The sequence below is a fragment of the Arachis hypogaea genome, chromosome 5 (assembly GCF_003086295.3).
Source record: "Arachis hypogaea cultivar Tifrunner chromosome 5, arahy.Tifrunner.gnm2.J5K5, whole genome shotgun sequence".
Classification (NCBI taxonomy): Eukaryota; Viridiplantae; Streptophyta; class Magnoliopsida; order Fabales; family Fabaceae; genus Arachis; species Arachis hypogaea.
The window spans coordinates 115,836,123-115,863,482 of record NC_092040.1 but is presented as its reverse complement, the minus strand read 5'-3'; the positions used below and the strand labels follow the sequence as shown (position 1 = coordinate 115,863,482).

General features: G+C 37.6%; 4 protein-coding genes and 1 long non-coding RNA gene across 6 annotated transcripts; 1 reads left to right on the top strand and 4 right to left on the bottom strand.

The window, feature by feature from the left end:
- Window positions 1-11,138: 11,138 nt before the first annotated feature.
- Window positions 11,139-13,030, bottom strand: LOC140184544 (uncharacterized). The gene is made up of 2 exons (XR_011881610.1): window positions 12,931-13,030; window positions 11,139-12,751 (listed from the first exon to the last, which is right to left on the bottom strand). It is a non-coding gene; the product is annotated as an uncharacterized lncRNA (long non-coding RNA).
- Window positions 13,031-13,707: 677 nt separating this feature from the next.
- Window positions 13,708-18,552, bottom strand: LOC112803163 (putative methylesterase 12, chloroplastic). Of its 2 annotated transcripts, none has more exons than XM_025846675.3 (5): window positions 17,966-18,552; window positions 16,828-17,067; window positions 16,591-16,734; window positions 15,790-15,924; window positions 13,708-14,209 (listed from the first exon to the last, which is right to left on the bottom strand). In XM_025846675.3, exons 1-5 carry the CDS (start codon window positions 18,206-18,208, stop codon window positions 13,937-13,939), a joined length of 1,035 nt encoding a protein of 344 aa, XP_025702460.1. In that variant the 5' UTR covers window positions 18,209-18,552; the 3' UTR covers window positions 13,708-13,936. The 2 variants fall into 2 exon arrangements, with proteins under 2 accessions (XP_025702460.1, XP_025702459.1); XM_025846674.3 differs by having other exon boundaries at window positions 17,960-18,483.
- A 2,715-nt stretch (window positions 18,553-21,267) lies between these two features.
- LOC140184543 (uncharacterized) lies at window positions 21,268-22,085 on the top strand. The gene is made up of 2 exons (XM_072236504.1): window positions 21,268-21,444; window positions 21,526-22,085. The coding sequence occupies exons 1-2, from the start codon at window positions 21,394-21,396 to the stop codon at window positions 21,991-21,993; spliced, it is 519 nt and encodes a 172-aa protein (XP_072092605.1). The 5' UTR covers window positions 21,268-21,393; the 3' UTR covers window positions 21,994-22,085.
- Window positions 22,086-22,445: 360 nt separating this feature from the next.
- Window positions 22,446-24,506, bottom strand: LOC140173293 (uncharacterized). Its single transcript, XM_072196151.1, has 5 exons — window positions 24,406-24,506; window positions 23,983-24,324; window positions 23,304-23,553; window positions 22,845-23,035; window positions 22,446-22,797 (listed from the first exon to the last, which is right to left on the bottom strand). The coding sequence occupies exons 1-5, from the start codon at window positions 24,504-24,506 to the stop codon at window positions 22,446-22,448; spliced, it is 1,236 nt and encodes a 411-aa protein (XP_072052252.1).
- A 429-nt stretch (window positions 24,507-24,935) lies between these two features.
- Window positions 24,936-26,208, bottom strand: LOC140173292 (uncharacterized). The gene is made up of 4 exons (XM_072196150.1): window positions 25,950-26,208; window positions 25,324-25,570; window positions 25,076-25,158; window positions 24,936-25,030 (listed from the first exon to the last, which is right to left on the bottom strand). The coding sequence occupies exons 1-4, from the start codon at window positions 26,206-26,208 to the stop codon at window positions 24,936-24,938; spliced, it is 684 nt and encodes a 227-aa protein (XP_072052251.1).
- Window positions 26,209-27,360: the final 1,152 nt, after the last annotated feature.

Below are 27,360 nucleotides of genomic sequence, written 5' to 3'. Positions count from 1 at the left end.
CACATCCCCACAGCGACACATACAGACCGCATGATATGATGACTATGTTGGTAAACACCATAGAACTTCCCTTAATTCAAATGTCCATTTTATCTTTATTAGTTCTCTACCATCATCTACCACCGATATTAACGCTGTCGCTACCATAACTTTCTACCACTATCACCGCCACCTGTAATTTTTTAACTTTGTTGCAAAATACTATCTTCAACTTTTATTTATTCATCAGCGTAGATTTTCTTTGAGTTTCAGTTTCTCCCCAAATAAATCCTCTTTGCAGCTTCTCAATTTCTTTGCATATTACTTTAGACACCCTTCTGTTTTGCATCTCAAAATTTACACTGGGACTGATGGCTGATTGGGTCTAAGGTGATCCTTCCCGCAAGGGATAAGCACTTGCTCTTCCAACCTTTTAACTTACTATGGACTCTATCGATGACAGTTTTGAAATTCTCCTTGCCTTTCTTGTTGTTGTTTATCATAGCCCCCAGATATCTTCCCAAAGTGTTATTTTCCTTGAAATCAGTTCTACTAGTAATTTCCTGTCTGATGTGGGTTGCTGCGTTCTTGGAGAATACTATGGTGGATTTGTCCTTGTTGACTTTTATCCCTGCACTGGCATGAAAGTTCACCAATACTTCTTTAGTTATAGTAATCTGGCTGACAGAAGCTTCCGCAAATAGCAAGAGGTCGTCTGCGAACATGAGGTGCGAAATTTTGGGGCCATTCCTCCCCACCCTTATAGGACTCTAGTTTTCCTCCTCCACTTATTGTTCAATGTTCTGTGATAGATAGTCCATGCAAATCACAAAGAGATAGGGGAATATTGGATCTCCCTGCCTCACTCCCCTACCGGGTTTGAAATCTCTGGTTTTATTACCATTCCACAGGATATTAAAGTTGACCGATTGTACCCCTTGCATTATGATGTTGCCGATCTTGGTAGGGAGCTTGAAGTCACTCAGCCTTCTCTGAATAAATTTCCAGTTAATCTTGTCGTAGGCTTTTTCAAAGTCAATCTTTATTGCCATATATCCTCTCTTCCCTTTAATCCTTTTCAGGGAATGCATAATTTTTTTGGCTATAAGGATGTTATCCTGGATGTTCCTGCCTGGTATGAAACTGGATTGGTGTGGAGATATCCTTTTATTAAGAAGGGGCTTCAATCTCTTTACAAGGATTTTTGTTAAGATTTTGTATCTCACATTGGAAAGGGCTATGGGCCTGAATTGGGCAACAAACTCCGGATTTTGAAATTGATAGTTTCAGTGGCTAAGAGAATGGGGGTTAAATCTTAGCCCCTTTTTGCTTAGTTACACTTGTTGGTCTTTGAGGAGACTTTTTTTTATTTTTGTCTCGTCCCTAGCCACGAGACTTTTGTTTTTGTCTCGTCACTTGGCACGAGATATTTTTCAGTTTTAGCTCCTGTGCAGCAGAAACAGAAATGGAGTAGAAGAGAGAGAAAATTACACCCAGATATATCCTGGTTCAGCTGCTAACTGCAGTGCAGCTTACATCCAGTCTCTATCACAACAATGATAGAATTTCACTATAATCTTCTTGATTACAGACTGTAAAGTGCTAACCCAACTTACAAGGGGATTCCCACAGAATCATGAAACACAATATAGATGAACAAAGGAACTCTAAGGACATCTATGGTTTTTTCTTTTAATTTTGTACTATCTGCCTTTTTTCGCTCTATGGCTTTTTCATACAAATCTCACTGTTTGCCTTTTTCCATGAGACACAAGACATGACAAAATTAAACAGAAAAATACAAAACAGAATACATTGAAGGAGAAGAGAAATCTGTTAGCTCAGGTAGCTCTGAGAATACTGTGCCTCGCACTCTCACACTTTCTCCTTACTTCAAACCGTGGCTGTTCTGCCTTTTTATAGAAGAGGGAAGCCTCCACCTTTGAAGCTAAAAACCAACCCAACTTCTTCTTCCTTCATGAACAAAACCGGTTCGGCCAGAGAGAGAAAAGAGATAACCCATGCAAAACCCAACATGCAATTACCTCTAATCCTTCCTTGGTCATCAATCTTCATCAATCCGAGTTCTTCATCCTTGGCTTGCTCTCCAAGATAAATTTCTGGCCCTTGATGCTTCATGATAAGATAGCTTCATCTGCTCCACTTTTGCTTCCTCCCTCACGTAACCACCCTAGCTACCTTCTGTGATGAGTGAACTCAAAAGCAAAGACAAGCCATTCCAAAGATCTTCTCCTTGCTGGCTGAAATCTTTCTTATCTATTTTTGGTATGGAGAAGCCAAGATCTCTTCACAAAATCTTACCATAAGTGAAAGAGAATCTTAGCCACAGCATACTTTTTGTTTCCTTTTTCTTGCCATCATTGTGATGGTCTTGTTGCTTGCATTTTCTTCTTTTCGGTGGCTAGCCTTAGCTTCCATGGATGCTGGGTAATGACCGAAACAAGAAGAAAGAGTAGAGAGAGAATGGAGAAAAAGTAAAGCTATGAGTAATGAGTGTTATTCACAAATAAATTAATTAAGATCAACTCCCCATGCTTTTGTGTAGTAGCGTGTAAGCTACATTAAAGCCATCAGATCACTTTTCTCTTTCTCTTTCATATTTCCAATGCAAGTCACTTCAAGTTTAATTGAATTTGAAATCCACCAAAATTGAGGTGGGATCTGTTGGAAACATAGAACTTTGCTTTCTTTGCTTAATGAATTCGGACCAAGTCTTGGTCTATTAGCAAAGATCATAATTGGGTCTTGTAGCAAAAACAATCCAATCTGGCCCATTCTCATAACAAAAATATTCAGCCATAAGGATGAAAAATAATTTTATATCAATGCTGAATGTTTTTAATCAAATTGGGCTTGCTGTATATTTTTTTATTTTCGGCCCAATTAGCATCATAGTTTCAGCCATTATAATCACAATAAATTAATATCAAGGTTGAGTATGGATTCATGTTGGGCTAGCCAATTTTTCGGTCCAATCACAAAATCTGCATAGCAAAATTATTTAAATTAGCATATATGAATAGAAATCAAGTTAATAATTTTACAATTTATTATATTAATAATGTTCGATCATCATTAAATTAAATAAGAGTTTTCCAAACTCATCAATCTCCCCCTTGATGACAAACATTATTAAAATTGAAATGAAAAGAAATTAAAGATTGAAGTATAGAATACTCCCTTTGAATATTTTAATTTCTCCCCCTTTCTAATTGTCACATGGCTCCCCCTTAATATATGCTATTTTACCAAGGGAAGCTCCAACCTGTAACAATTTTATCAAGCCTAAGGCAACAATGTTATTCAACATATTCAATGTTAAATGTTGAATGGCTTGATTTATGAGCAGATTTGTATGATAGTCAAAACTCATTTGATATCAATAATATGATTTTCTGCTCAATCTCATAACAGAAAAATTTGAGAGTAAATTGCTGTTTTAAAATATTTTCCTAATCAAATCAGAGCAACATACATATGGTAAGAAAATATTTTTAAGGGGTAAGTACGATTTTGGTCCCTTAAGTTTAGTGCCAAAATCGAATTCGTCCCTTTTGTTATTTTGCCATTAAAGTCGTCCTTAATGTTTTTTTCGTATTAAAATCGTCCTTTTCAATAAAATTTTTTATTTTATTCCTAAACTACCCCTATCCTATTTTAATAATAAAAATTATAAAATAAAAAAAAACCCGTAAAAACGCGTTGGGGGTGGGAGAAGAAAAGGGTTACGAAATGAAGGTGGAGGGGAGGGGAGGGGAGGGGAGGGGAAGAGGGGGAGGGGGACGGCGCCGGGGAGCCTCCGTCATCGCCGCCGTGACCTCGTCGTCACCTCCTCCTCCTCCAGAACTCTGATGATGATGACGATGAAGGGGGAAGGGAAGCCGCCATCCTGCCGCCGCCTTGCCGCCCTCCTGCACCGCATCGCACCACCATCACCTTCTTCTTCTTCTTTGTTGATTTGTTGCTTTCTGTTTTTGCTTGTGTTAAATTTGTATTGGATTTGTTGATTTTCTGCTTTGTTTCTGCTTCTTTGGTGGTGGTGGAGGTGGAGGTGGAGGGTGGGGGGAAGGGGAGACGGGGAAGGGGTGGGGGCGCGTGGTGAGAGTGTGGGTGCAGGGAAGGAAAAACGTGGAGGGGGAGGTGACGCGGGGTGGGGTGGGGGTGCTGGGAAGGGAAAACGGGGAGGGGGAGGGGACGCGGGGTGGGGTGGGAGTGCTGGGAAGGGAAGACGGCGAGGGGGGGTGACGCGGGGTGGGGGTGGGGTGGCGGTGGGGGTGCGGGGAAGGGAAAACGGGGAGGGGGAGGGGGAGGGAACGCGGGGCGAGGGTGGGGGTGGGGGTGGGGGTGCAGGGAGGCAGGGAGGGGGAGGGGGAGGGGGAAGGGGACAGGGGGAGGGGGAGGGGGAGGGGGAGGGGGAAAGCGAGGAGGGGGACGGCGGCGGCGTTGGTGGTGGTGCTGGTGGTGGAGGTTGTGGCGGTGGTGTTGGTGTTGGTGGTGGTGGTGGAGGAAGTAATTATGTTGGTAGTGGTGAGGGTATTTTTGTCCAAAAAATTAAAAAGGACGATTTTAATACGGAAAAAAACGTTAAGGACGACTTTAAACCCAAATTAACAAGAGGGACGAATTCGATTCTGGCACTAAACTTAAGGGACCAAAATCGTACTTACCCCTATTTTTAATCATGACATGATCACAACAATTTTCAACATTTATATTCATACCCAATGCTTAAAAGGAACTGCCAAAAATAAAGTATTCAGCAAGCATGTTTACCAAGATGAACCAGATGTATGTTCCTAATCCAAAACTTATTCATCAAGATGAATCAATTGCTTCCACACATGCATATTAACAACCAGGCAGCCATATGGGAAAAATAAATGTATCACAATTATAATCAATCAAGCATTTTATCAAGATAAACATCAAGCAACATTAGCAATCACATGATAAATTATGCATTATCAAGCATCAAGTGTATCCTTTTAACAAGGGTGATCATGAATTCTCAAAAAGAGAATTTCATCCTCTGTCTCCCCTGTTTTTCCTGTTTCAATTTTCACATTCTTCCCCCTTTTGGCATCAAGGGGTACCTGCAAAAAGAATATGATATAGCAAGCATAATGTCCAAAATATTTCCAAAAGTGTCTACAGAGTATCACAGATTCATAGTACTAACAGTAATTAAAACATAGTATCAAATTGAGCCTAAGTGTGCCAATATCAAACATTAAATAGAAGTTTAATCATCAGAGAGGTTGTACTCCGAGCCAGAATCTTCTTCCTTGTTCTTTGTTCCCATCTCATCTTCAAAGCTTTGAATCATCAAGCCCACCCGTTCTTGACATTTCTGCCAAGCTTTTTCATTTTCATATGCTAACTTTCGGGCAGCCTTGTGTGATTGAAACATTAACTTGGACATGTTGAGAAATTCATTAAGGACTTCTTTGATGGATTCAGTCACTTTAGATGGTTCAGCAGGGCGACTCTCAAGGTCGCTGAGAGACGGCTCAGAAGGCATTGAGCGCTTGCTTTTCTTACCAGAAGCTCCTCCTCCTTTGATCTGTGAAACCTTGTTCTCAATAGCCTCATTAGTTAAATCAACTTTAAAGTACTCGAAGATACTAGTGAGGAACATTCCATAAGGGAGATTAGCCTTTTTAGTACTTCTAACAGACTCCCACATGTGACGAATCATAAGATAAGCAAAGAAAATTGGAGAAGAGGTAACAAGAGCAAAGAGAACAATGGAGTCAGAAAGCGTTACTCTGTGGTGAGAACCACTTTGTGGTGTCAGGATGTGTGTGATGATGCGGTGTAGCAGTGAGTTCTCAGGGCCAAGAGCTTTATGAGTGGGAACTGATCCATCTAAGCCAGACAAGTTTGCACAAATGTGTTGCAGAACAGTTTGATGAGTGACTCCAACCTAGTCATCCCATCTATCAGCCATGTATACTTTTGATCCTTCATCCGGGTACCCTAGAGCAGCGCTTATGGTCTGAGGGTTGAGAGTCATGTAAACACGTTTGACATAGGAATGGATTGAGCCATCTATTAGGCGCATGTTCACATAGAATTCCCGGACCAGCCCCGGGTAAACCAGTTTATGAATGTGGAGCAGTGGAGTCCACTTCAGGGCATCGAACAGAAGAGTAAAATTGATCCCTTTAGCAGCCAGAGAGTCAAGATTCACCAAATAGGATGAGCAAAGATGACGTTTGGCTAGTACCTCCTTGTGAAATTCGTAGAAGGTACAAGAATAGAACCGAGAGGGATCATAGTGTGAGTGAGGTTTATGATGTTTGTTCTTGAAATCCAGTGATTCTAAGTTGGCAGGTTCTCTGGTGTCATGTAACATGAAACTTTTTGTCTTCTGAGAGCTTTTTTCAGATGCATGTGGAGTGGAGGTGTATATGGGTGTGAGTTTAGGGTGAAGAAAATGGTGGACTTTTTGGGAGAATGGTTCGGTTACTTCTTCTCAAGGCCGTTTTCTTTTTCATGATCTGAAAAAGATGAATGGTGATGGAAGTTGAAGAGAAGGCCGAAGGGTGAGGTGAGTGGAGGGAGGTTAGAGGGACATTAAATGCTGATTGGAAAGAGAGAGTGGAGGGAGTTAATGGCCATCAAGAGGGCGCGGTTATTAACCAAAGGGGGTTCCATTTTTTTGAAACAAAACTGAAAAAGGTAGTTTCTTTGAATCAAGGGATTAGTTGAAAGAAAAGATTTGATTTGACATTATCCTCTTCCAATTTAGATTTGATGAGACAACCAAGAGATTGTAATTTTCAAAAATGAGGAACTAACAAAACTGTCATGGTGGGATCAAAGAGATTTGGTAGGGCCCATGAAAATTAAATTCTGCGCAGCCTCCTCCTTGTTCAAAGCCCTTCAACACATTCTGATTTTTATCATTCCTACGAGATAAAACTGAGCAGAATCAAAATTCACAAAATATCAACAGAAGCAAAGTCAATCATTCCCAAGCTTTTTCTTAATGAACAAAATCTGTCTTCACAGAGGGGTTTTGTAAAAATGTCAGCAAGTTGGTCTTCAGATTTTACAAATTGAATATCAATAGTACCCTTTTGCACATGTTCTCTAATAAAATGATATTTGATCTCAATGTGCTTAGTTCTTGAGTGCAGAACAGGATTTTTTGAAATGTTTATAGCACTCATATTATCACAAAATAAGGGTATACTATTGATCTTTAATTTGTAATCTTCCAACTGTATTTTTAACCAAATCAATTGAGAGCAACATGTAGATGCGGAAATGTATTCAGCTTCAGCTGTGGATAAAGCCACTGTGGCTTGCTTTTTGCTTGACCACATGTTGAGTGAGCTTCCAAGGAAGCAACACATGCCGGATGTGCTTCGTCTATCCACTCTATCTCCCACATAATCTGCATCACAAAACCCTACTGCACAAAAGTCATCAGATTTAGGATACCACAATCCATAATCATAAGTCCCCTTAATGTATCTAATGATGCGCTTAACAGCCGAAAGATGGGATTCTTTTAGGTGAGATTGAAACCTTGAACATACACCACACTTTGGACAATATCCGGTCTAGAGGAGGTAAGGTACATAAGTGAACCTATCATTCCTCTATACCTTGTTTCATCCACATCTTGGCCATCATCATCCTTTTCAAGTTTTGTGTTAGGATGCATTGGTGTACCCATTGATTTGGAATTTTCCAGGCCAAACTTTTTGATAAGTTCTTTTGCATACTTTCCTTGGTGAATAAAAGTACCACTAGGAGTTTGTTTAATTTGGAGGCCAAGAAAGAAAGTTAGCTCTCCCATTAAACTCATCTCAAACTCACTAGTCATGAGTTTTCCAAACTCTTCACACAAGGATACATTGGCCGATCCAAATACAATGTCATCAACATAAACTTGAACAAGGAGTATATCATCATTAGATGCTTTAATAAATAAAGTAGTGTCGGTGGTACCCCTTTGAAATTGATTTTCCAACAAGAAGGCACTAAGCCTTTCATACCAAGCTCTTGGAGCTTGTCTAAGACCATAAAGAGCCTTAGATAGTTTGAAAACATGATTTAGAAACTCTTTATCTTCAAAACCGGGGGGTTGTGCCACATACACTTCTCTATCAATAAAGCCATTAAAGAAAGCACATTTAACATCCATTTGAAATATTTTGAAACCTTTATGGGCAGCATAGGCAAGAAGCAATCTAATTGCTTCCATTCTAGCTACCGGAGCAAAAGACTCATCAAAATCTATTCCCTCTTCTTGATCGTAACCTTGGGCCACTAATCTAGCCTTGTTACGAATAACGTGTCCATCCTAACCAAGTTTATTTTTAAATACCCACTTAGTACCCGTAACTTTCTTACCATTCGAATGGGGTACTAGTGTCCAAACCTCATTCTTGTCGAATTGAGCAAGCTCTTCTTGCATGGCTTTGACCCATGATGGATCTTCAAGAGCTTGTTTGACATTGTTGGGCTCCATTTGTGACAAGAGGGCAAAATTGCTTGGTTCGGTTTGCCTTTTGGTGTAGGATCTTGTTGTTACACCTTGAGAGGGATCACCAACGATGAAGTCATGAGGATAACCCCTCATGGACTTCTATTCTCTAGGATTTCGGACAGGTGTTGAGCTTTGATGAGCTTCTGGTGTTTTCACTGTTTCTGTTTCTCGTGCCTGCTCAGGAGACAAAATGGAAATGTCTCCTCCAATCTGACGAGACAAAACTGGACTGACAGATTCTTCATTTTGAGCAGATTGGGGATTTTCTTTATTTATTCCAGCTTCTTCACAATCTGAATCATTATCTATCACAGTACTGGGAAATAAGTTAGAATCACAAAAAGTAACATGTATGGATTCCTCTATGGTTCTATGCTCTTTGAGATAAACTCTATAGGCCTTGCTTGTGGTGGAATATCCAACAAACATTCCTTCATAGGATTTTGGATCAAACTTTCCAAGGTTTTCTTTATTGTTAAGTACAAAGCATTTGCATCCAAAAACATGAAAATACTTAAGATTTGGAGGGGTTCCTTTCCATAGCTCATAAGGTGTTTTCTTCAATCCTTTTCTAATAATTGTTCTATTCAAAATGTAACATGTTGTATTTACAGCTTCAACCCATAGGAATTCAGGAGTCTCATTATCACAAAGCATGGCGCTTGTCATTTCTTGAAGGCTTCGATTCCTTCTCTCAACCACCCCATTTTGTTGAGGGGTTCTAGAGCATGAAAAATTATGAGCAATTCCAAAGTCATCACAGAATTTTTCAAAGTCTTGATTTTCAAATTCTCTTCCGTGATCACTTCTTAAATGGACAATTTTTAAATCTTTTTCATTTTGAATTTTCTTGCAAAGGGTTGAGAAAGCATGGAAAGCGTCATTCTTATGAGCAAGAAAAAGTACCCAACTAAATCTAGAGTAATCATCTACCACCACAAGACCATAGTGTTTACCTCCTAAACTTTTTGTCTCGTCCCTAGCCACGAGACTTTTGTTTTTGTCTCGTCACTTGGCATGAGATATTTTTCAGTTTTAGCTCCTGTGCAGTAGAAACAGAAATGGAGTAGAAGAGAGAGAAAATTACACCCAGATATATCCTGGTTCAGCTGCTAAGTGCAGTGCAGCCTACATCCAGTCTCCATCACAACAATGATGGAATTTCACTATAATCTTCTTGATTACAGACTGTAAAGTGCTAACCCAATTTACAAGGTGATTCCCACAGAATCATGAAACACAACATAGATGAACAAAGGAACTCTAAGGACATCTATGGCTTTTTCTTTTAATTTTGCACTCTCTGCCTTTTTTCGCTCTATGGCTTTTTCATACAAACCTCACTGTTTGCCTTTTTTCATGAGACTCAAGACATAACAAAATTAAACAGAAAAATACAAAACAGAATACATTGAAGGAGAAGAGAAATCTCTTAGCTCAGGTAGCTTTCCTCGCACTCTCACACTTTCTCCTTACTTCAAACCGTGGCTGTTCTCCCTTTTTATAGAAGAGGGAAGCTTCAAAGGCCAAAAACCAAGCCAACTTCTTCTTCCTTCATGAACAAAATCGGTTCGGCCAGAGAGAGAAAAGAGATAACCCATACAAAACCCAACATGCAATTACCTCTAGTCCTTCCTTGGTCATCAATCTTCATCATTCCGAGCTCTTCATCCTTGGCTTGCTCTCCAAGATGAATTTCTGGCCCTTGATGCTTCATGATGATGATAGCTTCATCTGCTCCACTTTTGCTTCCTCCCTCACGTAACCACCCTAGCTACCTTCTGTGATGAGTGAACTCAAAAGTAGAGACAAGCCATTCCAAAAATCTTCTCCTTGCTGGCCGAAATCTTCCTTATCCATTTTTGGTATGGAGAAGCCAAGATCTCTTCACAAAATCTTACCATAAGTGAAAGAGAATCTTAGCCACAGCATACTTTTTGTTTTCTTTTTCTTGCCATCATTGTGATGGTCTTGTTACTTGCATTTTCTTCTTTTTGGTGGCTAGGCTTAGCTTCCATGGATGCTGGGTAATGACCGAAACAAGAAGAAAGAGTAGAGAGAGAATGGAGAAAAAGTAAAGCTATGAGTAATGAGTGTTATTCACAAATAAATTAATTAAGATCAACTCTCCAAGCTTTTGTGTAGTAGCATGTAAGCTACATTAAAGCCATCAGATCACTTTTCTCTTTCTCTTTCATATTTTCAATGCAAGTCACTTCAAGTTTAATTGAATTTGAAATCCACCAAAATTGAGGCGGGATCCGTTGGAAACATAGAACTTTGCTTTCTTTGCTTAATGAATTCGGACCAAGTCTTGGTCTATTAGCAAAGATCATAATTGGATCTTGTAGCAAAAACAATCCAATTTGGCCCATTCTCATAACAAAAATATTCAGCCACAAGGATGAAAAATAATTTTATATCAATGCTAAATATTTTTAATCAAATTGGGCTTGCTGTATATTTCTTTTATTTTCGGCCCAATTAGCATCATAGTTTCAGCCATTATAATCACAATAAATTAATATCAAGGCTGAGTATGAATTCATGTTGGGCTAGCCAATTTTTCGGTCTAACCACAAAATCTGCATAGCAAAATTATTTAAATTAGCATATATGAATAGAAATCAAGTTAATAATTTTGTAATTTATTATATTAATAATATTTGATCATCATTAAATTAAATAAGAGTTTTCCAAACTCATCATAAGTCTTAGGGATAAGAGCCAAGAGGGTGGTGTTGGAGTCTTTGATATGTTCTGGATTGTTCCAGCAGTCTTTTATATGGTCACTTGTCTTTCTGCTCAACAGCTCCCAGTTGTTTTTATAAAAAAACAGTAGGGAACCCATCCTCTCCTGGGGCTTTGAGTGAGCCTATGCTGTAAAGGGCTCTTTTGATCTCCTCATCTGTTGGAGTTTCTTCCAAGTTTTTGCAAGTAGAGAGATCTAGATTAGGATAAGAAGTTATTAGAGAATATACAGGAGCTATATTTATCTCTTCTTTGTAGAGATTGTGAAAATAATCAATAATGTGGTTTTTCCGTTGCTGCTCCTCTTCTATCCATTTGCCTTTCTGATCTCTAAGTTTCAGAATTTTGTTTTTCCTTCTTCTGATGATAGTCTTTGTATGATAGAACCTTATATTTCTGTTCCCTTCCGTAATCCATTGTTTTCTGGATTTCTGTAGCCAAAAAAATCTTCTTTGTCCAACATATCATTAAGCTCCTTTTGGAGGGATGTTTCAAGTTGTTCTAAGAAAGGGTTGTTCCCATAGCAGTGATGTCTTTGGATGCCCACCAATCTGTTCATGATCCTTCTTTTCGTTTTAAAGATGTTACCAAAAGTTTCCTTATTCCAAGTGTTGAGTTCTGTTTTGATGTTGTTGAGGTTGTTGATGAGGTTATTATCATTTTTTCAATATTGTTGAAGCAAACCATCATATTCAGGATGTGTAGACCACATGAGCTCAAATCTGAATTGTTTATTACCGCATCTGCTAAGTTTTTTATTTTCGGTCATTGTAGAATTTGGTCATTATAGAGCTCTATAGGGAGTCCAAGTAATCTAACTCACGCTGTGATCTTGTCTATGGTTGTAAGAAGAGGACTAAAGTTTGGTTCCCACAGCCTAATAGCCAAGTAGTGGTCATATATCTTCTAAGGACCATCTAGTAGAGCATGGTCGGGATCATCCTGGGCCAAAAATTTAACGATATAGAAATCATTTCCCAAATCTATAACGTCAATACCACTAAATCTGTCCCAAATGGCTTCCAATCTTCTCTTCATGGCTGCATAGCCTATTTTCCTTCCTAGAAGTTTGACTATTAACGACCTCCACCAAGGTCTTCATAGTTAACGCGCTTCACTGATCAGGATGTTGAAAAGGCCTTCCCCCAAGTCCACCACTTTGCTGATTTGCTTGTATTGTTATGTTTATCTGTTGCTTCTTCATTTTCTGTTTTAGGGATGTCTTCAGGTTGGCTGCCTTCTTTCCTCGACATGTCGTCATCTTCAGAGTCTCTCAGCTCGATCTCATCTTCTGAGTTATCTCCTCGGACCATATTAGCATATGATCTTCTATCGGATTCCGATTCTTTCAGCATCCAGCCTTCAACTCTTGGAGTGAGGATGGAGGTGCCAGTAAATCCTTCCTCACCCTTTCTCACTTTTTTAATACTTTGCTGTAGGAGATCACGTTCCTGTTCGGTGGTTTGGTGGTCGGCCGGATTATTTTCCGGTCTCCTGTTAAAGGTCATATGGAAGAAAAGAATGAAGGGAAGAAACTATACCGAAAGAAAATAGCTTTTGCTAACGGTCAATTATTTAACTTCAGCCTATAACTTATCAGTATTATGCCTGATCTTTAAGGAAGGTGATCCTATTATTTTCTCAAATTCTCCATAACCCGAAACGCTACTTACCAAAAATAAATGGCCCAATCTTTCCATTAGCTTGCACTTGTAGCTGATATCTCATCAGCTATAAATATTTAGCTTGCACTTGAAGAACGACAAAAACAGCCTGAAGTGCAAACAAAGTAATTGTCAAAGAGTTTATTTTAGTTCACGCTTCTATTGGTAAAGAGAATTGACTACACCATCCTTCTGCGTATTCTATAACATTATTTTGCCAATTCATCTATACCTTTAAACTTTTTTTTATATATATCTCAATGGTTCTGCTTCATGGCATAGCAATATGCCATTAAAATGGTCTAAAATGGTCTGACACACGTGAAAACTTTCCTGTATTATTTAGTTATTTTCACCATATTCTAAATTTTTTTAGAACTTTATCTATTGTTCGTACATTTCAATATTGTTGTACCATAAATTTTGGAATGCTATTTTAATAATTTATCCTTAAATAAAGAGACAATTTAAAGGCCTTTATTCAATTATGTTATTATGTATTTTTAGAACAAGTATATTAACTGAATCCTGAAAAATATTTGAAAAGGGAGGAAGAAAAATCCAATGTACCTGTCATGTGATGCTAAAATATTCCTTATTATATATAATATATAATTTCTTTTACTATTTCTAAGACTTGAACTCTACAACCCTTAGTTAATGTCATTTTAAATAATTTCACTTTTATTAACTTTATACACATTTAATAAATAAAAAAATAAATTATAGACACATTAGTATTTATTGATACACTAATAATAATAATAATAATAATAATAATAATAATAATAATAATAATAATAATAATAATAAAACAAATGAAATATACCCGAAGCTTACACAAGTCACTTACAAGTCAGGAAATTAAATCATGCCCCTTCCTATTTAAGATTTCATGATGTAGAAGTAAAAATGAAATACTCCTCCCAATTAGGCTTCTTCCACTGTACTACACATACAACTATAATCGTTAATAATGCAAAGATAGATACATCAAATCATGTTCACCATTAACCTATGGAATTTGAGCTATTTCCACCAAAATTTTGTGCAGAGATTGTGGCTTGGAGAAGAAAGGACAGTGGTCACTGCCTTTGATTTTGAAAACTCCTTCAGGTGGGTTTTCCCTCACCAGCTTCTCTTGAACATCTGGTGAAAGGGCACGATCATCCAATGTCTGAATGTAAAACCGGTGGCCTCTACCATATTTGTTGGGCGATAAAGATAGCTTCTCCATGATAGGGCCAAGAGGGCTAGGTCTCATGGAAACCATGGCTAAAGCAACATCCTGAAATTGAAAAATACCTAGTTTCAAATTTAATGGATTCAGGCTTAATTTGATAAAACCTTTTGAAGAGGTGAACATTTCATTTTGTGTTTGATAAGTGTTTAAAAATTCAAAGTGTTTTTTAAAACATATAAGGAGGTGCTTTCTAAAGTTAACGTGTACTTATCAAAATTTATCATTATACTTATATCTAGCATGGTTTATTTAAATTCTAAAAATTATTTTACCAAAACAGATTTTTATTACTTGTGCTTATTAAAAGTCATTTTTAGTTTGATTTATTAAAATAAATATTACCATTTTTAAAAGGCTATCTTTCCGAAGTCAGCTTTAATAAATTATTTTTAAAAAAAAAATTGCCAAACCAGCCCTCAATAAGGAAATAATATGTACTCATGGTAACTTGCAAAAAGCTAATTCAAATTGTTACAAACCTAATTTATAGTTGAGTATTTTAATTTTTCAAATATTTATATTTTCCAAGGTCATCCTGTGCTTGTAGTTTTTCCATGTAAGCTTTGTAGAACAAGAACCTATTTTGGTAAAGTTTTGTCTTTTCAAAATGACTAAATTAGCATATTAAAGATAGCTTTTGGTAACAACTATATTTGGAAAATCAAAATAAAAGTGACTTTCAATAAGCACAAATTACAAAAATTATATTTAAGAAAAATGCTTTTAACATTTAAAATGACTTTAATTAAAAGAAATATAATAAAAAGTAAGAATATAAAGAACGGCAAAAGGCAAATATTCTTAACCAAGATGAAATTAGGGGCAAGGGACTTCAACCAAATAAAGGAAAAGTATAGGTAGACAATGAGAGTACTAAACAATGTGAACAATAAATATGTCGGATGTTCAATTCAATAAGTATGCAAATGATTATGTTCATTATTTTTAATTGGATGGTTATTCATTTTGATTCGGTTTACTCATGCATAATTAATAATGGGTGGATGTTCAATTCATTAGGTGTGTGGATGGTTATCCTAATGTTAGGGTTTAGGGGATAATTTGAGAGTAGAGTGTTTTTTTTTACTTTATTGGGTCAATTCTAGAGCCTATTGTTCACAAAAGTTATTGTTTACCTAGCAAAACCCCCAAATAAAACACATAATTACAAACACCACATAGTGCCACAAAATTTTAGACTTTTATTCTCCATACATATTTCATCCAAACCCTTCAAAGCAGTCAAAGAAAAACTGCTCCCTCCAGCACACATCAAACACATTGATCCAAAAGGAAAGTCGATGTTAATAATGCATGAGCTACATTTCAGAGCTTTGGCTTAATAAAACATAAATTGGAGGTGAAATAAAAAAAAATGAACGGGTTTGCAGCATGTCAGAAGGTTGATGAATTCTTAATCCAATCAGGTATTGCTGGCCCTTACACAGAGCAATGTTTCAAGAATAAACCTCTCCAAATTAAGAAAGAATGAAAAAGAAAAAAAAACAAAACAAAAACAAAAAGGAAAAGGCAACATAAACAATTATACCAGAAGAGACCACCACTATATAGAAACCAAAGAATCTAGGAGGAAAATGTTAGAAATAGAGTTGCATCCATCATACCTTAGATGGGGACTGGTTAAAATATAACCCTTTCATCTGCTCTTTCTCAAACATAAATCCTGTGGGGGGCTTTTCTTTACCATTCCCATGTATCAAAAACTTGGATTCTTTCATAAAATGTTCAGCGGAGCCAAGCTGCAGAGTAGATCATGTGAGAAAAATTACACGTTCTTCATGGTAAAATGCAAAACAAGGTTAATCAAAACATTAAGATTTTCATAAGTTGTCTCAAAGCATCGTTTTACAATAGTCATGGACGGTGACACCACTATGTGGCACATTAGAGCAATAAAACACTAGAAATTTATGTATTTAAGATGGTAAAAAGGGGGGAAAACCATACAGTTTGCCAGAAAATTAGTTAAGACATCAAATTCTAGAATCTGAGTTATTGAAAACAAACAGTCATGACATTGTAAATTTGTGATGATAGAGTAAAATGCAACCCAATGATAAGCTAGTAAGGTATTTGAGGTTGCACTACCCAAAGACAGAAGTAAAAGGAAAGATGTAAGACCTTAGGAAAACCATTCTATATTATCAGCCTCTAAGAAGTGATCTATTCCAACCCAAGGTTCCTGAACTATTTGTGCCGCATGGTCGGCAACTTATACTCCACATAAAAAACATAATTGCCAAATGAATGGTTACGTAGTTGGAATGCTTAGTTGGGACACTACATATTATATAAAAATGTTTTAGCATGTGTTATCATTAATCAAAGGTTGATTGGAGGATCTATTCACCATAAGTGAACCCTAAAAAGTTCAACTGATCATCACAAAGAAATTAACCAGGTACCTCGTCAGCGAAAACATCAAAAGGCCTTTGGCCATCAGTCACCATCGTAGCACAAAGGAAAATAGCTTTTGAAATCTTCTGTGAATAATGTTCCAATGCATAAGAAATGCAGGCACCACCAATGCTATGACCAATAAGAATAACCTGCAAGATTTCCATTTTCATTAAATATATAGATTAACATAGGGTAATGAGATGTGTCAAAGATAAAATATTTTCAATGTCACAGTTTCAAACCTTTTCATCATCCGGAAGGTTCACAAGATAATCAGTTAAAGGTTTTGAATATTCTGCCAATGTTGTGACACTGTTAGCATCAGTGAGATCAATTCCAGAACCGGTAAGATCTAAGGCAACGGGAAGCAGGCCTGATTCTTCCAGTAGGGCAACAGTCTTGTACCAACACCATGCTCCAAAACCTTCTCCATGGATTAATACAAACTTCTTTATTTTAATGTTCTCCAGAATCTCTGGAACCTGTGCAAGATATGGGAAGGAAGAGAGCAGTAGAAATTAAGGAGGAATTATTTTAATCATATGCATAAATTGAAACTCCTAAGATTTCTATTGAGGAGGAATTTTTCGTAATTTAAATTTAAATAACAAGCATAATCAACCTGCATTAACAAACATAATTAAGCACCAACACCTCAGTTGGTTTATCCAATGACAGTATTAATGGTATAACTGTTGAATGCCATCTAGTTCCAAACACAAAATCAGCCCTAATTCTCCCCTTAAACAACTATGCTAAACTTTCCTAAATGAGGCAAAATTACCTGCATTCTTTCATCAGGCTTTGGAATAATTGGAAGTCAAAATGCATTGGTAACTTACAAATGTCATGGTTTTCGTTTGAAACTCCAAACGCATGGCCAAAATCTACATGATTATAAGGTTTCAATACCCAAACCAAACATGCAGCTTCATACATATGCAACAACATGATTGCGATGCAAATTGCATAAAATAGAGTTTTGGAGACGACGGTGACAAGGCTTTGGTGGAGTCAGCACTGGGCAACTCAACCTACACAAGGCGGGCAGAGAAGTGGGGTACGTATATTGGTAAATAAATTGCATCTGCTTTTGAAAGCACGGTGAATTGGCCATGTACTTTTTCCAGATGCACCTTTTAAAAAAAAATAAAAGAAAAAAATTAAGGAAAAAGTTGCCCTTGGATACCTTTTCTAATACTTTTCGGCTATGGCTTGTCCCGTTGAGTGAAGTTGCTCCCACCACTAACAATTAACTATTTTTCCCCCTTTCCCTCCTACCCACGAGCTCCTCAAAGATCTTAATCATGACAAGCCACTTTTTGGCAGTGAAGAACTGATTGAAAAAAGAGGTGTCGCGGTGTGGTAGCGTACCTGTACCTGTTTATTGGCGGAGAAAGAATCAGAGAGATTGCGCCTTCTGGAGCTCGTGGAGCCGATTCTCCTTGACATGGAACCTTCGAACCTCTGAGACAACTGATGCTGTTGGAGTGCCATGGAGAGTGCCTGTAGATGCAGGTCTTCCTCTGCCACCAGCTTCCTCTGTGATCTGCCCATTCTCTTGTTTCTCGATCCAACATCTTTCGTCTCCTTCTTTGTCATGCAAGTAAAACGATTCCCCATCTCTTCCTTCACCTTCACAATCACTTTGAAAGTTGAAAGTTCTCAGCTCTTCCTCTTTCTTATTATTATTATTATTATTATTATTATTATTATTTCCTCTTCCACTACTATTCTGTCTTTTTCTTCTTCGTGGTTGCGGGAAGGAGTTGTTGAGGCATACAAGTTGTTGGCTTTAAATGCATAAAAATTAAACAAAAAATATTAGTATTAGTAATTTAGTATATTACTATATTATATTATTATGCGAATCAAACAACTCAGACTCTTGAACCCCAACCGATTTTAGAGCTATTAAATGCTTTATATCGTCTTTGAATATCAGGTTTTCAACAATACAAATTTACAATAGTACTCTTCAAAAAAAAAAAGTAGATTAGTAATTTAGTAGTACTTGATTAGTTGATTTCATAATTTCCTTGTTGCTTTCTAATTAGTAATTACTCTCTCTTCTGCTTCCAATATTTTAACCTAATTCAGTAATTTAACCAATTTTCCCTTTTTCTCTTTTCAACGGGAAAAGGAAGTTGTTTTTACTTTTTAACTTTACCATAAGTCCATAATACCTGCAGTCAAGCATAAGTGCACAACAAATGTCATTATTTCTTGACTTTCATTTGATACTGTGAGCATTATTAATTACTAGCGATAATATGGTAATGATAATAAATTTGAAATTAACCTAGATACTAAGTAACAAAATAATATATTTTATAAATTATATATAATGAATGACATTGTAGAAAAATAAATTGGACACTAAATTACTCTTATATTTCTTATTTATAATAAACATATAATGAAAGGTATTTTGGAAAAATAATTTGAACATCAAACTACTTTTATATCTCTTTTATATAATAAATAGATAAATTAAATATAATTAAGAACGTTTTAAAAAAATAATTTAGACATTAAACTACTCTTATATCCACCTATATATAATAGTATATGATAAAAAACATTCTAGAAAAATAATTGACATATCAAATTATTTTCGTATTCTCTTTATATAATAGATGGATAAATAGATTGATAGATAGAAGATAGTTTAACATATTAACTTACACATATCTAATAATATATATTTTATAAATTAAATATGTATAATAAATTAATAATTATAAAATGTTAAAATAATAACTATTTAGTATTTTATTTAAAATTTAAATGAAAAAATTATACACTAATTTTTATAATAGAAAATCAGCTAATAAATTAATTTGCAACGTTTTGCTTAATATATACATTTATTGTAATATGTAAATAAAATTAATTATAATTGTTCCTGCCTGGTTGCGACTGAGTTATAATTCGTCCTTATGAAGAGGTTGGCCAACCTTATCAATGAATTGCAATACGTCTCGACTACCAAGTGAAACAAGAGGAGGAGCACCTGCAAAAAGCACTCCGACGCTCAAGTCAGTCAAAGAGAACTATCAAAGGAGAGTTTTTAGCTTAGAACGATGACTTCATACCTTTACCGATTTCAATCATTTTCTTTATAACTGGGAAATGATAACGGCCATATTCCTCAATTGATTGTCTCTGATGTAACCGATCAAAGGTCATTTATTGCCATAAATTCGGTAGAGCTAATGCGTCGGTTATCAAGAAGTCTGTCGAAGTATAACTCGTAACCGATGTATAACGGTCATATCACAGCTCCTAAGCTTAACCTGGGTTTAGATGAGGCAGGTTGAGCTTTAAAATTTTGATGTAACCGAGTTATAGCTCGGCGTGGGGAGCCCCCAGGTCAACTTGACGCATCGTACAAATATAAAGTATATTTGTTTTATGTGGAATAGTAAAAGTTTTGAAACAAGTTAATGATGGTATTGTTTTTTCAATGCAAGGTGCGAGTTCCAAGGTGGTCTTGGAACAGTTGAAAGTGAGTTTTAAATGAAGGATCATGATTTTTATCCTGGAACTGAAAAGTTTTTCTTAAATGAATGGTTAAAATCTATTTTGAGTTACATTGACATAAAGATTGAAATACTGCTTTAACCTGTGTGTCTTCTCAAGAGGGTTTTTAAAGAATGAGCAAAAGAGGTTAGTAAGAACACTCTCTTACCTCCTTACTTTTTCGATTTTTTACTGCCTGAGAGGGAAAAAATGAGTGACAAGAAGGGAAAGGCGTTACCTAAGGTAGAAGATGATGAATCGTATGAGTAGGTCGATGGAGATGTGAAGATAAGGGCTTCTCTGTTTTTTTATAAAGAGAGTGTTGAAGGAATTAGTTTAGGAAGGATAGTGAGACCTGGTTTCCACATCGAGTTGGTTCCATGCAATCGCATGGATCTTGTTTATCTCCGAAAGAAAGATTTTGAAAATTTTTATATGTATAGCTGTGTCCTTGAAGAGTTGTTTGTGAAGTTACCTTTTACAAAATTCGAATGCAATACATTGAAGCAAATGAACTGTGCGCCTTCTCAAGTCCATCCTAACGGATGGATATTCATAAAATGCTTTGCAGTTTTAATGGAATTCTTAGGGATTGAACCTGATATAGAGTTGTTTTTTTTCTCTCTTTCAAGCCAATGGTGTCTGGAAAGGCCTTTGGGTAAACCTGAATAGTACTCCTGGATTTGCGGTTTTTAAATTGTACAAATCTTCCTTCAAAAATTTTAAGGAAATATTTTTTAAAATTAAATCAGTAGATGAGAAATTTCCCTTTTACTTAAATGAAAATCTCAGGGAGAAGTTTCCCCTTTATTGGTGTTACCAGCCTAATCACATATTAGGTCCCGAACTTATAACGCCTCGGAATGAATGTATAATAAGCTTTTTGATGGAAATGGTTGATCGAGGTGGTTTGATATCTGTCTCAAACTTGCTTCTATGGGAAGAAGATAGGGCGTCTGTTGTAGAATATTTTGGTGAGGCATTATTGGGTTGTTGATCTGGGTTGTATTGTGTAACTTGTTTACTGAATATATAACCTTTCTTCTTTGCTGTTTCTATAGGTGGGAAATACCCTGGAGTTTCGGCATCGAGCATGAGAGCTCGATTCAAGTGAAAAGTGGAAGGTGAGGCTGAAGTGAAAAAACGATTGATCTTAGTGAATTGGCGAGCTTTACTGTTAAACAAGAAAAGCTCCATTCTTTTGAGGAAGAGGGTCATCATTGTGGGACAAAAATGTTCCTTTTAATGTTTTAGCGGATGAGGTTGTTCAATCTACTTCTGACATGAGTCGTATTGAGGAAGTCGGAGATGTTGGTATAGACCAGTTTATGCAGGTCAGCTAAACTTCTATATTTGTGTTTTTGTCAGAGTAAATTTTTTGAAAAAGTTATTTGTATCTGTGTGTGGACTTGCAGGTGTTGGGCTTTCGCCTAGCTAGCATCGGGCGAAGTCAAGAGAAAAGGCATAGAAAGGTGTTACAGAGTGCTGCGGAGAGTACCGATTTAAAGGGGCAGCTAGAAACAAAAGAAACTATGCTATCTGAGCTGAAGAAAGAGCATTCTATTACGAAGGAGAAATTGAAACTTGAAAAGGAAGAGCATGAGAGCGCAAAAGAATCATTAGGGAAGAAGGAAAGTGAGCTAACTACCATAAATGAGCGAATTGTGGAGGTAACACTGCAATTGAAACAGATCGAGTCAAGCCGAGAAGCTGATATCCTTGATGCCTTCGCAGAAGGTTTTGAGTGTTCCGTCATCCAAGGAAAGTTTCTGTGTCCTGGAGGTGAATTTACTGCTATAGACCCGAGCAAAATAGTTCGAAACGGTCAATTGGTTGATGATGAGGAGGTGGCAGAAGAAGGCGATGACAACTTGGCCGACTAAAGCATTTGGTTTTAGTTTGAACTTTTTTTGGTAATGAAATAGTTAAAGGATATGAACAGTCTTTATGAAAACTATGTATTTTGAATGGTTTATGTTGGGTCCTACTAAGGACTATGGTATTATACTGTTCCCAATTTTGTTATACACCCTAAGTTAGGGTCTGATTAGTTCGGTGTGCTGATTAGGAATTTATCAGCTTTCGATTTGCGCATGAGATATCAATGCGACTTTAAGTTTGATTGGTGATCTTTTAGGGCGGTAGATGAAAATGATTGATATAGGGTATTCACCAAAAGTATATCTAAACAGAAATGACCAGAAAAACAAATTTTATTCAACGCAGTACCTTTACAAATGAAAGTAGGTAAGCTGGCCTCGTTAAAACCTCCTTGAGCAAAACCCATTTTTGGGAAAAATCCCAAGGTAGGAAAAAGAGTACCAGCATGTTGCATTTAGCTATAGTATTGCTTCAATGAACTAACATTCCAAGTGTTGGGTAGTATTTTTCCATCTAATTCTTCTAGACGGTATGCGCCTTTTCCGATCACTTGATGTATTCTGTAAGGTCCCTCCCATGTGGCGGCAAGTTTGCCATGGGAAGGGGGTCTTCGCGCCTCCTCGGTTTTCCTCAATACCAAGTCTCCGATATGAAAAGATCTCAGCCTCACCCTTTTATTATGGCACTGACCTATTCGCTGCTGTAGGGCCTTATGACGAACAGCCGCTGTGGCGCGAACCTCCTCAATTAAATCGAGCTCGGCTCGCCGAGCATGATCATTATCGTCCCCCGTGTTCTTAAGGAACCTTGTGATATTTAGATGGGTATCATCGCTTCCGACCCATATACCAACCGGAATGGTGTTTCTTTGGTTGTTGAGTGTATTGAGGTGTTATAACCCCATAAAATCTCTGGAACAAGCTCAGCCCAAAGTCCTTTAGCATCATCGAGCTTATTCCTTAAAGCCTGAAGGAGGACCTTATTTGCAGCTTCGGCTAAACCGTTCGATTGAGGATGCTCTACCGAGGAAAAATACTGCTTAATCTTTAAATTATGTAAAAAAAGTTTTAAAATTATGGTCGGTAAACTGGCGACCATTGTCAGTTATGATGTGACGGGGTATGCCATATTTGCAAATTATCTTTTGCCAAACAAATGATATCATTTGTGCCGATGTAATCCTGGCTAGGGGTTGAGCTTCAATCCATTTAGAAAAATAATTAATTGCCACAACTAGATATTTTACCTGTCTTGGGGTTGTGGGAAAAGGTCCGAGGATATCCATTCCCCATTGATTGAATGGCCAGCTTACCGTGGACTGGTGTAAATTCTCAGCTGGGATGTTAATAATCGGAGCATGTTTTTGGCAGTGATCACAAGTTCGGACCTTTTGCTGACTGTCTTCCCATATGGTCGGCCAGTAAAAGCCAGCACGAAGAATCTTTTGTGCTAGACTTCTCGCTACTGAATGCATCCCATAAATGCCTTCATGAACCTCGGCTATGGCTAGCTCGGCTTCTGACCTGTCTAAACATTTCAATAATGGTCGAGAGTAACCTTGCCTATATAGTTGATCATTTAGCAGTGTGAAAAAAGATCCCTGTCATTTGAACTTTTTTAGGTCTTGGATTCCTAGTGGAAGCTCTCCACTTTTAAGGTATTGAATGTATGGCTCTTGTCAGCTACTCTCATTGTCTATATGAAAAATGGCGACTATATTTATGCTCGGCTCATGAAGGGTGGACTGTAGAAGTGAGGCAGTGTGTGACTGAGTGGTAGCTAGTTTAGATAATATATTTGCCCTATGATTATGATCTCTTGCTATATGGTTGATTTCAATTTTTGAAAAACAAAACATAAGATTTTTAACAATACCTAGATATTTTGATAAAATTGGGTCTTTGGTTTGAAAACTCTGATTTACTTGTTGAACAACTAATAGGGAATCAGAATAAACCTGTAAATTAACAACATGTAATTCAATTGCTAACCTGAGCCCAGCGATTAGGGCTTCATACTCGGCTTGATTATTGCTAGCCTTGAATGAGAATCGAAGAGAATGTTCAATAACAACCCCTTCAGAACTTTTCAAAAGTACTCCTGCTCCAGATCCCTGAGGGTTCGAAGCTCCATCAACAAATAACACCCAGCTTATACTTTCTGTATCTGAACTTGGTTCAGTGAACTCGATGACAAAGTCAGCTAAATATTGTGATTTGACAGATCCTCTAGGCTGGTAGTGAATATCAAATTCTGAGAGTTCAATAGACCATTTGATCAATCTTCCTGCAAGCTCGGGTTTGGCGGGTATTTCTCGTAACGGTTGAGAAGTTCTAACGTTGATTGTATGGCTCTAAAAATAAGGTCGGAGCCGTCTTGCAGAAAAAACAAGTGCGTACGCGAGCTTTTCTAACCTTGGATAGCGAAGCTCGGCATTCTGCAATGATTTGCTTACAAAATAAATTGGCCGTTGTGTTTTCTCATTTTCTACAACAAGAACAGAGCTAACCGCCATATCAGTGATCGACAAATATAAATATAAGGGTTCGCCGACTTTAGGTTTTTGTAAAATAGGTGGTTTAGAAAGAAATTGCTTTAAACTTTTAAATGCTATTTCACAGTTTTCATCCCATTGAAAACTCGTATTTTTCGTTAAGCATTTAAAAAAGCTGAAGGACTTAGACGCCAAGCATGGAAAGAATTTGGATAATGCTGCCAACCGCCCTGTTAATCGCTAGACCTCCTTGATGTTCGTGGGACTATTCATATCAAGGATTGCCTGACATTTTTCAGGATTTGCCTCAATTCCTCGGCTAGTAAGGATGAAGCCGAGGAATTTTCCTCCCTGAACACCGAAGGCACACTTCTCCGGATTGAGTCTCATGTTATCAGCTCGGATCTAGCCAAAAATTTCAGTAAGGTCGTCAATGTGAGACTGGCCGAATTACGTCTTAGCGACCATATCGTCGACATATACTTTAATGTTCCAACCTATCTGCCGATCGAAAACCTTGTTCATCAGTCTCTGATATGTTGCACCTACATTATTTAAGCCAAAAGGCATGACATTATAACAATAATTACCATATTCAGTAATGAAAGTTGTTTTTTCTTGGTCTGATGGATGCATAAGAATCTGGTTATAACCAGAGTATGCATCCATGAAACTGAGGGTACCATAATCACAAAAGTTATCTACTAAAGTATCAATAGAAGGCAGGGGGTAGGCGTCCTTAGGACATGCTTTATTTAGATAAGTAAAGTCGACGCACATGCGCCATTTACCATTATTTTTCTTTTCCATAACAATGTTAGCCAGCCAAGTCGTAAACCTGATCTCCCGGATGAAATTTGCATCGATGAGCTTTTTGGCTTCTGCCATGGATGCAAGCCTTTTCTCGGTTCCGAGATTTCGCTTTTTCTGAGATACTGGTTGGGCCGCCGGGCTTATTACCAGCTTGTGAGTAATAATAGATGGATCAATGCCTGGCATGTCTCCAGACGTCCAAGCAAATAGATTGGTGTTTTCTCGTAAAAAATGAACGAGCTTCTCCCTTTCTTCATCTTTTACGGAGGTTCCTATAAAAGTAAATTTCATCGGATCATCAGTTAACGTAAACTTTGTTAGCTCTTCATTTGGTGAAGGACGATCTTGAAAGTCAACTCTGGGATCAAGCTCGGCCAGTGCTGGCTGCTCGGTATTGATAGAGTGTATGCATCGCTCGCTGCTTCTTTTGAGGTTTTAGGCTCGTATTATAACAATGCCGAGCTTCTTGTAAGTCGCCATGGACCGTGGCCACAACATTATCTTGAACAGGAAACTTGACACAGAGGTGAACAGTGGATACAATTGCAGTAAATCTATTTAAAAAAGGTCTTCCTAAGATAAGGTTATAGGGACTAAAACAGTCAACAACAAGATATTGGATATCATGTGTTTTAGATAATGGTTGCTCACCAAGTGTGGTTTGTAACCACACTGAACCCAAAACTGGAACGCGCTCTCCTGAGAATCCGACCAAGTCTCCTACAGATGGTTGCAAAATGTTAGTACTTAGCTTCATCTTTTCAAATGTAGTAAAAAATAATACATCAGCGTTGCTGCCTGGGTCCAGCAATACTTTCCGAACTATTAAGTCTCCCAACTGGATGGAGACGACGACAGGGTCATCCAAGTTGGTGTCGGTACAACTAAAATCGGCTGGGCGGAAGGTCATCTCCGGGATCTGCTACACTGGTTGAGGATTATTGGTGGTATCTCCAAGCGTCAACATGGCCCTGTACGTCCGCTTTCTTGCCGAGCTTGTTTGTCTTCCTTCAACGTAACCGCCCGAAATGCAATTGATTATGCCCCTAAGTTGAGCAGGGGCCTTTTCCTTGTCCTTTGATGATGATCCTGCAGGGGATGGATCTGAAGTTGGAACGGTTCTTTTCTGCATATGTATTGAGATGAATTTATCAAGATGTCCTTGTCTTGCTAATCGTTTCAAAAGATCTTTGGCGATCACACATTTGTCGGTTGTGTGACCATACTTTTGATGGAATGTGCAATACTTGGACTTGTCGACATTCCTCAGCTCAGGATAACTGCCAGCTTTGTGAGGAGGTTTAATCAACTTGGAATTCAAAATTTCTTTGATAATGTCGTCTCTTTTCGAATTAAACTGTGTGTACGTCTCATAACGGAGGGTACGCTTGAAACTCTTCTTATTGTCCCGAGGTTTATCGTCGTCTTTAGTAGTTGCCGACTTTTCAGCATTGCGAGCCTGGCGAAGCTCCTCAATATCGATCTGTCCCTTGGCCTTCTCTCGAAACTTAGCTAAAGTCTTTGGCTTGGCTACTGCAATGGCTTCCTGAAATTTTTCTGGTCGAAGGCCGCTTTTGATTGCATGCAAGTGTACTTCAGGATGAAGATCGGGAATTCTCATAGCTATCTTCGTAAAATGGGTAATGTAGTCCTTCAAACTTTCTTGAGGGCCTTGCTTAACAGTCGTCAAATAGTCGAGTCATGCAAATATATCGCCGACGCTGCAAAGTGATCTTCAAATTGCTTTGCCAACTCCTGGAAACATGAAATTGAATCTGCAGGCAAAGAGGAAAACCAGTCAAGTGCAGGACCATCTAGAAAGGACGGAAAACAATGGCATAAAATAGGGTCAGATGCACCGTTAACGATCATAATAGATCAAAATTTTTTTATATGCTGCTTTGGATCCCCTAACCCATCGTACGGAATTAAAGTCGTCGGCAATGTAAATTGCTGAGGAAGTTGAAAATTCATGATGTCGGCTGTAAAAGGTCCTGCCGAGTTTTCGGGCTCATCTTCCTCGTCCTTAGGTGAGGTTTCGTTGTTTTGAGGACCTCCACCA